This window comes from Schistocerca nitens, chromosome 9, assembly GCF_023898315.1.
Source record: "Schistocerca nitens isolate TAMUIC-IGC-003100 chromosome 9, iqSchNite1.1, whole genome shotgun sequence".
Lineage (NCBI taxonomy): Eukaryota > Metazoa > Arthropoda > Insecta > Orthoptera > Acrididae > Schistocerca > Schistocerca nitens.
Window position 1 is genome coordinate 515,133,847 of NC_064622.1, and position 12,130 is coordinate 515,145,976.

General features: G+C 38.9%; 1 protein-coding gene across 1 annotated transcript in view; it reads left to right on the forward strand.

The window, feature by feature from the left end:
• LOC126204387 (nicastrin) overlaps positions 1-12,130 on the forward strand; it is a 102,407-nt gene that overhangs the window by 18,789 nt on the left and 71,488 nt on the right. Inside the window, exon 3 of the mRNA XM_049938758.1 lies at positions 5,795-5,918. Within this exon, the coding sequence (XP_049794715.1) occupies positions 5,795-5,918 (124 nt within the window). The remainder of the gene's footprint in view (positions 1-5,794; positions 5,919-12,130) is intronic.

Here is a 12,130-nt window from a genome sequence, read left to right on the forward strand (position 1 = left end):
AATATTAATTCTTCTGAAATCTCTCAGACAATCAGTCTTTGATTTTGTTGACATTCCTGTGAGAGCACCTTTATGTCTGGCAGCAGACTCCATAGTTTTCTGAGTCATTTGCCATTGGCAAAGCAGAAAACTGTCTTATGGTTGATGATTTTTTAGAGCCAGAGAATTGGCGTGTGTGTATGTGTGTGTGTGTGTGTGTGTGTGTGTGTGTGTGTGTGTGAGAGAGAGAGAGAGAGAGAGAGAGAGAGAGAGAGAGAGTGTGCCAAGGAAGTTTACACTCCCATATTCTATGATAAAAAGTTCATATTTGACTGATGTTAAGGACATTATCTATGATAGCAACTGGCAGATGCCAGTACTGTCATATATCTTTGTAGGAGACACCCTTGAATTCTGTATGCACTACGTATTTCAAAGACACCACCATATATCACAGAACAATAGTCTCTGTAGTGTCAACCTCACATGAACTTTTATTATTTAACAACTTGTCAACTAGTGACTTCAAGAGGACTAGAAGTATCTCTAAATTATTTATACATTCTTCTAATAATTTTTGGGTATGCAGCCGGATCCCGTCGACATTCTGCCACATTTATACATTGGTTGAGAAAGCCAGCATTGTCCAGGTATTTATTTCTTCCAATCTTATATTAGCCATCTCTGCCTCCGACACTATTTACCTCCTCTACCACCTCTCTATCAATCCCCTCTGTCCTTTTCCATATCCTCCTCTCCTCTCTGTCCATCTCCTCCATTCTCTCTCTTTCTCTCCAACTCCTTTCCTCCCTTCACAGTATCAATCTCCTGCTCCCTCTAGTATCTGCACAGCTGTGGCTGTCCTCTGTATAGCAGATGCAGTGCATTCCATTATTACCTGCAAACATCCCGGTCCTGCGAGAAATCTAGTTTGACTGGTGTTTCTCTTCTTGCTCAGATTGGAAGCTCTCTTGAACTTTTTCTGGTGTCCCAATTTAATTTTTTTAACCACTCTTATGCAAAACATTATTTATTTTCAGTCCCCAGACATAGTTCGACACTTACTTGTATGTGTCATTTTCTGTGGGTGAAATTTATGTCTGTAAACGACACCTATGGGATGTAGGTGGTTATTAACCCCACGACACTTCTTTCCATACAGTAAATGATGTGTGTACCAAGTTCATTTGAAATTGACCCAGTGGTTTGGGAGCAGAGGTTGTACATACATACATACACATACATACATACATATACATACGTACACACATACACTTACATATTATATGATATTCTTGCCACTCATGATTTACTCCCAGGATACCTGAATCAATTCCCTTTCACAAATTAAAACAGCAATTGTGGAAATACTTGCTGTATATGTGCTGTCATTTATGTTGGGATGTCCATTCTCTATTAGCAATCCTGTCATGTTTTGCTGATTTTTTTTTTCTTTTTTTCTCCTTCATTAAAAAATTTTACATGCGGCCACTTTGATTTTATATCTGAGTTGCCAGTTTCAAATAGGCCTATGTTATGCTTTTATTTCCAGCTTCACTTATCGCAGGTACACCTTTTGTTTTACCAGGGCAATATATAGAGGGAAACATTCCACGTGGGGAAATATATATATATATAGAGGGAAACATTCCACATGGGAAAAATATATCTAAAAACAAAGATGATGTGACTTACCGAACGAAAGCGCTGGCAGGTCGATAGACACACAAACACACACACAAAATTCAAGCTTTCGCAACAAACTGTTGCCTCATCAGGAAAGAGGGAAGGAGAGGGAAAGACGAAAGGATGTGGGTTTTAAGGGAGAGGGTAAGGAGTCATTCCAATACCGGGAGCGGAAAGACTTACCTTAGGGGGAAAAAAGGACGGGTATACACTCGCACACACACACACACACACACACACACACACACACACACACACACACACACACATATCCATCCACACATATACAGACACAAGCAGACATATTTAAAGACAAAGAGTTTGGGCAGAGATGTCAGCCTTGCCTCTTAATCCTTCAAAAAACCCGTCCTATCCTTAATAAAAGTCCTCAATCTTTCCTCTCCCACATCCACACTGGCTGACCAGAGCATCCTCCTACAGGCCAATCGCAAATTAGAACAGCATGCCACCCTCCACCTCAAAAAACTATCCAATCTCCTGGTTTGCCACCTCCGGAAAGGCAACTCACTCACCCTTCACAACCTTTCCAGCAAACCTCAACCTCCTCTCATTGCACACAGACCCAGTCTCTCCAATCTACTCAATCTCCCACTTCCAGCTCCACTCCCCCCAAAACCTCAAAATTCCAATCAACACAATCTGGAACCACAACAACCTAATTCAGTAGTTAACCTTTCCTCCAAACCTCTCTCCCAATCCGAAACCTTTGTCCTATCCAAAGGCCTCACCTTCAGCCCCACTCCTGGTACTGCGAACGGCTGAAAGCAAGGGGAAACTATGGCTGTAATTTTTCCCGAGGGCATGCAGCTTTACTGTATGATTAAATGATGATGGAGTCCTCTTGGGTAAAATATTCCGGAGGTAAAATAGTCCCCCTTTCGGATCTCCGGGCGGGGACTACTCAAGAGGACGTCGTAATCAGGAGAAAGAAAACTGGCATTCTACGGATCGGAGCGTGGAATGTCAGATTCCTTAATCGGGCAGGTAGGTTAGAAAATTTAAAAAGGGAAATGGATAGGTTAAAGTTAGATATAGTGGGAATTAGTGAAGGTCAGTGGCAGGAGGAACAGGACTTTTGGTCAGGTGATTACAGGGTTATAAATACAAAATCAAATAGGGTTAATGCAGGAGTAGGTTTAATAATCAATAGGAAAATAGGAGTGCGGGTAAGCTACTACAAACAGCATAGTGAACGCATTATTGTGGCCAAGATAGACACGAAGCCCACGCCTACTACAGTAGTACAAGTTTATATGCCAACTAGCTCTGCAGATGACGAAGAAATTAAAGAAATGTGTGAGGAGATACAAGAAATTATTCAGATAGTGAAGGGAGACGTAAATGTAATAGTCATGGGTGACTGGAATTCGATAGTGGGAAAAGGGAGAGAAGGAAACATAGTGGTAGAATTTTGCACAGAGCATAACGTAATCATAGCTAACACTTGGTTCAAGAATCATAAAAGAAGATTGTATACATGGAAGAAGCCTAGAGTTACTGATAGGTTTCAGATAGATTATATAATGGTAAGACAGAGATTTAGGAACCAGGTTTTAAATTGTAAGACATTTCCGGGGGCAGATTTGGACTCTGACCACAATCTATTGGCTATGAACTGTAGATTAAAACTGAAGAAACTGCAAAAAGGCGGGAATTTAAGGAGATGGGACCTGGATAAACTGACTAAACCAGAGGTTGTACAGAGTTTCAGGGAGAGTATAAGGGAAAAATTGGCAGTAATGGGGGAAAGACATACAGTAGAAGAAGAATTGGTAGCTTTGAGAGATGAAGTAGTGAAGGCAGCAGAGGATCGAGTAGGTAAAAAGACGAGGGCTAGTAGAAATCCTTGGGTAACAGAGGAAATACTGAATTTAGTTGATGAAAGGAGAAAATATAAAAATGCAGTAAATGAAGCAGGCAAAAAGGAATACAAACTTCTCAAAAATGAGATCGACAGGAAGTGCAAAATGGCTAAGCAGGGATGGCTAGAGGACAAATGTAAGGATGTAGAGGCTTATCTCACTAGGGGTAAGATAGACACTGCCTAAGGAAAATTAAAGAGACCTTTGGAGAAAAGAGCACCACTTGTATGAATATAAAGAGCTCAGATGGAAACCCAGTTCTAAGCAAAGAAGGGAAAGCAGAAAGGTGGAAGGAGTATATAGAGGGTCTATACAAGGGCAATGTACTTGAGGACAGTATTATGGAAATGGAAGAGGATGTAGATGAAGATGAAATGGGAGATACGATACTGTGTGAACAGTTTGACAGAGCACTGAAAGACCTGAGTCGAAACAAGGCCCCCAGAGTAGACAACATTCCATTAGAACTACTGACAGCCTTGGGAGAGCCAGTCCTGACAAAATTCTACCATCTGGTCAGCAAATGTATTAAACCGGCAGTATACCGTCAGACTTCAAGAAGAATATAATAATTCCAATCCCAAAGAAATCAGGTGTTGACAAATGTGAAGATTACCGAACTATCAGTTTAATAAGTCACAGCTGCAAAATACTAACACGAATTCTTTACAGATGAATGGAAAAACTGGTAGAAATGTACCTCGGGGAAGATAAGTTTGGATTCTGCAGAAATATTGGAACACGTGAGTCAATACTGGCCTTATGATTCACCTTAGAAGAAAGATTAAGGAAAGGCAAACCTATGTTCCTAGCATTTGTAGACTTAGAGAAAGCCTTTTACAATTTGGACTGGAATACTCTCTTTCAAATTCTAAAGGTGGCAGGGGTAATATACAGGGAGGAAAGGCTATTTACAATTTATACAGAAACCAGATGGCAGTCATAAGAGTCGAGGGGCATGAAGGGGAAGCAGTGGTTGGGAAGGGGGTGAGACAGGGTTGTAGCCTCTCCCCGATGTTATTCAATCTGCATATTGAGCAAACAATAAAGGAAACAAAAGAAAAGTTCGGAGTAGGTATTAAAATCCATGGAAAAGAAATAAAAACTTTGAGGTTCGCCGATGACATTGTAATTCTGTCAGAAACAGCAAAGGACTTGGAAGAGCAGTTGAACGGAATGGACAGTGTCTTGAAAGGAGGGTATAAGATGAACATCAACAAAAGCAAAACGAGGATAATGGAATGTAGTCGAATTAAATTAGGTGATGCTGAGGGAATTAGATTAGGAAATGAGACACTTAAAGAAGTAAAGGAGTTTTGCTATTTGGATAGCAAAATAACTGATGATGGTCGAAGTAGAGAAGATATAAAATGTAGACTGGCAATGGCAAGGAAAGCGTTTCTGAAGAAGAAAAGTTTGTTAACATTGAGTATAGATTTAAATGTCAGGAAGTTGTTTCTGAAAGTATTTGTATGGAGTGTAGCCATGTATGGAAGTGAAACATGGATGATAAATAGTTTAGACAAGAAGAGAATAGAAGCTTTCGAAATGTGGTGCTACAGAAGAATGCTGAATATTAGATGGGTAGATCACATAACTAATGAGGAGGTATTGAATAGAATTTGGGAGAGGAGCAGCTTGTGGCACAACTTGACTAGAAGAAGGGATCAGTTTGTAGGATATGTTCTGAGACATCGAGGGATCACCAATTTAGTATTGGAGGGCAGCGTGGAGGGTAAAAATTGTAGAGGGAGACCAAGAGATGAATACACTAAGCAGATTCAGAAGGATGTTGGCTACAGTAGGTACTGGGAGATGAAGAAGCTTGCACGGGATAGAGTAGCATGGAGAGCTGCATCAAACCAGTCTCAGGACTGAAGACCACAACAACAACAACAACAACGAAAGTACTGATTATGGGCTCTTTGCTTTCGGTGAAATAGCCAACTACTTTGCTCAGTAACAGATCTGAATTTGTAAAAGTAATAATTTTGAAGTATAAATTGTGATGCCACCTCATATCCATTCTCATTACTGTGAGAATAATCTTTTGCTGTGTGTTCTTAAAGTATATGAGGAACCAGTTGTGGGTTTCTTTTATTCTGTAATGGTCTTATTTCTGCAGTAATATATAGTGTTCAACACAGTCAGATTGCATTAGTTAAATTAAAGACTACACCCTGTTATAGATGTTGTTGTGTGGAATCTACTAACTGATTTCATTTTAAGTTATGTTTGTTTTCCAGCTTCCCGCTCAGGCAGTGTTGGTGCTATACACTTAATTGATGATGATAATGACCTACTGTGGCTTTTGAATAAAGGGGATGCTCCACCTTATATGGCTGTTCTTGGTCCTGATATGTTCAAGAGGTAAGTGTGATGACCAAAGCAGTTCGTTTCTGATGGAAGGACTAAGATAGTTTTAATTTTCAACAATTTATGAAGTACAACAAACATTTCAGAATAAGGGCCAATTGTCTACAAAGACTTAAAATCCTACATACCGTGCACACCTGTGGCTTTGTTATATTGTTATATTTGTTTCATTCATTCATATTCCACGGATTCCAGTATGAAGCAGAGAATCTTCAAGGATGCCGAGGAGTCTCTTATTGACAATGTCATGGACTCTTTATCATCTTTCTCCTTTCAAACATCTGCACTTTAGACCTTTTTGATCAGCATGATTAGTGTGGAGAAAAACGATGTATATTTCCCTACTTATATTTTCTCAAAATTGAAGTCTGGTTCATTCTTTGCTGATTTGAATTTGAATTAATTAGCTGACAGTGTGGTCTTCTCATGTTTCTCTTGTTGTGAACTTTGTATCCACACACATTCTGTCTTACAAATTTGTAGACCTACTTTTCCACCTTAGGCATGACATTTTTTGATGTGCTTTTCTGCTCCCCTTCTTTGGCTAATCATCAGAATGCCATCTGTGAAAGCACACCATTTAGGAAGCTGCTGAATTCTGCATCATTCTACATGTCTAGTGACCCGTTTCACCACAGGGAATGTGTTAGAAAAAAATTTGAGGCCTAATGGAAGCGAAGTGTGCATAATTAAAGTGAGTACTCACAAGCAAGAGTCCATTGTAAAGCTGGTATTCAGTTGTGGATTATTGATATTCAGCTACAAGCTAATACCAGCCACTGAAGAAAGAAGATGGGAAATAAAGTGAAGATAAAATGTGTACATAATGAATGTTTAGAAAAGAAACAGGTAACACAAAAAAATGAATTAATGGTTAAGAGAGATTTAAAAATTCCTAACTAGAACAATAGCAGATTGAAAGGTGTATAGGAAAGTTAATTCATAGTGGAGAAAACAACTGCAAATGTGTTTTGCAAGTGGGACACACTATGGAATTGCTGAAATAATTTATGTACGTGAGGAATAATAATTGGTGGACCAACAGAATAATCAGAATGATGAAAAGCCAAATTTTTGCACATATTTCATGCAAGTTTGAGAAGTATATTTGTTTTTATTACGTGTCACAGTATTTATGCAGAAGTCTGTTGCTTAAGTGTCGCAGTATGCGGTTTCCAACTTTGTATTACAGTAATTTTGAAATATCATTGTTATGAACAAATATTTCTTTACAATTCATAGATTTTAGTAGTTACATTAGAAAAAATGTATTGTCTACAGAAGGAAGAGTTGACTGAAAGAAAACCACCTTGGGGCTGGGGGTAGATTGATTTAGTTCTGGAGAAGTGTGGAACCTGTGAGGAAGTTCTGCTCTTACGTTAAATCAGTAAGTGGCTCGAAACAGCATATCCAAACACTCTGGGATGATGATGGCATTGAAACAGAGGATGACACGCGTAAAGCTGAAATATTAAACACCTTTTTCCAAAGCTGTTTCACAGAGGAAGACCGCACTGCAGTTCCTTCTCTAAATTCTCGCACAAACGAAAAAATGGCTGACATCGAAATAAGTGTCCAAGGAGTAGAAAAGCAACAGAAATCACTCAACAGAGGAAAGTCCACTGAACCTGATGGGATACCAATTCGATTCTACACAGAGTACATGAAAGAACTTGCCCCCCCTTCTAACAGCTGTGTACCGCAAGTCTCTAGAGGAATTGAAGGGTCCAAATGATTGGAAAAGAGCACAGGTAGTCCCAGTCTTCAAGAAGGGTTGTTGAGCAGATGCGCAAAACTATAGACCTATATGAAACTTCCTTGCAGATTAAAACTGTGTGCCCGACCGAGACTCGAACTCGGGACCTTTGCCTTTCGCGGGCAAGTGCTCTACCATCTTAGCTACCGAGTTCTGCAAGGTTCGCAGAAGAGCTTCTGTAAAGTTTGGAAGGTAGGAGACGAGATACTGGCAGAAGTAAAGCTGTGAGTACCGGGCGTGAGTCGTGCTTTGGTAGCTCAGATGGTAGAGCACTTGCCCGCAAAAGGCAAAGTTCCCGAGTTCGAGTCTCGGTCGGGCACACAGTTTTAATCTGCCAGGAAATTTCCTGTCACTTATTCTTTGGTTATTACCTAAAAAGAATTCCACTGACAATGCAGCAATTTATTCTCGCCTGGTTTGCTAACCATTTGTAACGTTCAGAGAAGAGTCACAACTGGGGAATTTTGAGTAAAACCTACACATTTCTCTTGTTGCCATGTTAAAATTTGCTTCTTTTGACAAAGCTCAGCTTAGTTTACACAGTCTCACCTCACTAATATGTTGTGCAGATACAATTTCTAGAAAATTCTGAAACAGTGGTTTATTAAATTTATTAAGTGGGAAACTGAGGAAAAATAAGGTCAGCATCTTATGGAAGAGCACATTCTTGGTACAAAATAAGTATGTAATTACTTCACTTAAGTTGTTCCAAAATCTATAGCATTTCTCGTTTCACCAGCTATCGATAGCCCTTAAAAATTACATTCTTTCATCGGAAAGTTCTGTAGTTAACAAGATAGATAATGAAGTTCTGCATAATAACTATATGGCAAAATCCTCTACTCTTTGTGTGCTATCATTTGCCAAAATCTCATTCCAATATCTCAAACTGTTTATTAAATATGAGGAATGTTGTGGGTACCGTATTTACTCGAATCTAAGCCGCACCTGAATCCAAGCCGCACCTGAAAAATGAGACTCGAAATCGAGGAAAAAAATTTTTCCCGAATCTAAGCCGCACCTGAAATTTGAGACTCGAAATTCAAGGGGGGAGAAAAGTTTTAGGCCACACCTCCAAATCGAAACAAAGTTGGTCCATTGTAATGTGAGGCACAATTTAAGTCGAATGAATGACGACACAGCTACAGTAGTTTGGTTCGAGTTGTAAGTTTAGCAGTTAAGCTTTACCAGGTAGCCATTGCTATGCGTCAGGTGCTCCGTCCAAATTTATACGGGTACCCTTCCTTTTTCACGTGCTTCGTCTGGTTTGAATTGATTGCTTATTTTTCTTTGATCTGATAAGTGCCGTTCTCTTTATTATAGGTGTTAACGTCACTCTAAGCTGAAAATGCATTACAGTACTGTGTCCTGCACTGTTTGTCGCATTCTAATGATGAGTGTTTACGACCTGTCGCCGCTCGCGGCATGGCTTGCTTTTGTGAGTGCTACCGCTGTTTAAAAAAAAAAAAAACCACCAGAGAGAGAGAGAGAGAGAGAGAGAGAGAGAGAGAGAGAGAGAGAGAAGAAGAAGAAGAAGAGGAATCATCTCATTAGCGAAACAATGGCAAGAGACTGCTATTTGTTGTTACTTACACTGCTGCTTTCTTTGATAATGATCAACAAGAACCAAATAATAGACTGCGTATGATAGAAGGTGTTCTGAACGATAGTTTAACAAAAATTTTTCTCCGTTTGAAAATCTTTGCAGGCGCCTCTTTAGTACATTACATTCTGCACAGAAATTAGAGTCATCTTAGATTTAAAAATTTAGTCAATTGCCATGCTTCATTTCTGACTGTATCACTATTAGGCATAAGAATAATACAAATATAAACATTACATGATATGTATATTCTTCCACGTTTGCTGTTGTCTCCCTCTAGTTTCGTAGTTTATTAGGCAGACAGGATTTAAATGAGATAGCATCAAACATGAAACAATACATGGCAAAATGTTTATATTCGTATTATTCTTATGGTGAAGAGAATACTGCATGTGATTCACAATTCAGAAAAGTTCCTATTAACAACCATCTCTTCCCACAGGTAGGACAAAATTCAGAACATAGAGTTGGCTATATTGACAAACATCCCAAACAGTCTTGCCAGTCGGATCTTCGTAGTACATTGAAATGCTGCTACATTTGAAGACGAACAATACGGAATTTGTATTTACTTCATTGGATAATCTATGAAAATGCAGTGGTCAAAACTCGGGGCGGAGGAAAAAGTTCGTCTTCCACCTTTTTTTTTTTTTAAATTTATTTACTGACGCAGAGGTTTTGGCGCCAGTATTTATCTTTGTGCCTATAAATCATGCCTGTGTAGTGCTACATATATTCGACGGCAGAAGTTAGTTGTGGCGGTACCTACCAACATTTTCCAGAACTTCCGCTTGCTTTGCACTCGATTCTAAGCCACAGGCGGTTTTTTTGATTACAAAAACTGGAAAAAAAGTGCAGCTTAGGTTCGAATAAATACGGTATTTCACCCTGGCTTTATCGCTAGTGTGGTGCTATCACAAATGAGTGAACTACGTCAGATCAATTTTCTCAAGGTTGGTGACAAATAGAAACCTGCAACGAAGTCTAAAGAAAAATTCAACATGTTAGCTAAATTTCTTACACAGCAACATATTATGTAATATGCACCAGACGCAAAATCATAGTGGCCCCTTTTTTCATTTCAAACTTAGCACGGTGTCTTACTTCCTCGTAAATATCCCAATAACTATGACCATTAATAAAATGATGGGCAAATAATAATGCACCTGACATATAAAGCTACAAGTAAGCAAAAATGAAATTTTTTGCCGAATGGTTACTGCAAAATCGTTTGAGAAAGATTGCAGGCCACGCACATTGATTCTATCATTGCTGTCCCAAAGCACTTGTCGGCCTCCAATTCTGAACAAATGTATGAAGTCGCCCAGCCCTTTGGACAAAAACTGGTCACTGTACATCGCCCATCGTATCCTGTGTGATCCATAATTGCAATCTGGTATCTAAACAAGTTGTAGATAGTATTTTGCTTTCTATATTTCATCCATGATAACTTCATTATTTTAAAAGTGTGTATTCCCTGAAATAGTTTAAAAACCTTTTTTATAAATCTGCAAATGCAGCTAATGTTTGTCTTTCTTTGATCTGTCTTCTAATGTATGCTGTAGGTTCAGCATTGGTTCAGATTATCTTAGTTTTATACATAACCTAAACTGATTTTTTCCAGATCCACTTCTACTACTCGTTCCATCTTTCTGTATATAATTTGTGTTAGTATTTCGTAACTGTGACAAATATCGAGAGGATTAAACAAATGGTTCAATAATATCAACACCTGTCAGCACCTGCATTCTTTTGTATTCTTCCTGAAGTCTGAGGGTAATCCACTTTTCTAATGTATATTGCACATCATGCGGGATAGTTTGCCATGGTCGGTTCTCCCACCTACTGCAGGTGTCTTGTTTTGACTTATAATAACAGCCAACATGACCGTGCAGTGTTGACACTGTGAAATGGTTGAAAGCAACGAGATATTAAAACTATTAAGTTCCCTGAGGACGTACAGCTCAAATCTATGGCTCAATGACGATGGTACCCTCTTGGGAAAAATGGTGCCCCATTCAGACCTCCAGGGGAAGCTACTCAGGCAGATGCAATCATCAGAAAAATCAAATGTGGCATTTTACAGATTGCAATATGGAATTTTAAATCAAGTAAATAGGTCAGAGAACTTTACACAATGAATGGTTCATTGTAATAAAGATGGTCACAAACCCATGGCTGATAACAGTAACGAAAGTATATCTGCTTACTCACTCTGCAGATGAGGAAGCCATTGGACATGTATGAGTTAAAAGAAATTTTTCAGGATGTTAAGGAAGATTGAAAGTTGGTGATGGGAAACTCGAATTCAGTAGGACAACAAAATGAGAAGGAAAAAATAGTACTTAAGCTGGGGGTAAGAAATGAAAAGGGAAGCCACCAGGTAGAATGTTACAGAATTTTGCACCATGGAAATCATGAAAGAAGTGTGTATATGTGGAAGAGACCTGGAGACACCAGGTCTGTTGAAATTTTGCAGCAGTAAGATGAAATGTAAAAATCATATTTTACACTGTGAAACAATTCCAGTAGCAGCTGTGGACCTTATTGATCATCAAACGCAAATTAAAGCTGAAGGAATTTGAGAGATGTGAGATGTAAATGAGACGAGGCCTAAATAGTTGAAACAACCACATGTTGTAGAGAATTTCAAGGGGAGGATGTTGTAATGAATGACTGTAACAGATGAAAGAAATGCAATAGTACAAGATTGTAGATAAAATAGCGAGGACAGCAGAGGAACTGTTAAAAAAATACAAAAAATTGTAGAAATACAGGCTAATGCATGCAGCATTAAATTTGATTGATGGGAAGAATAAATACAAAAATGTAACAAGTGAAGTAGGC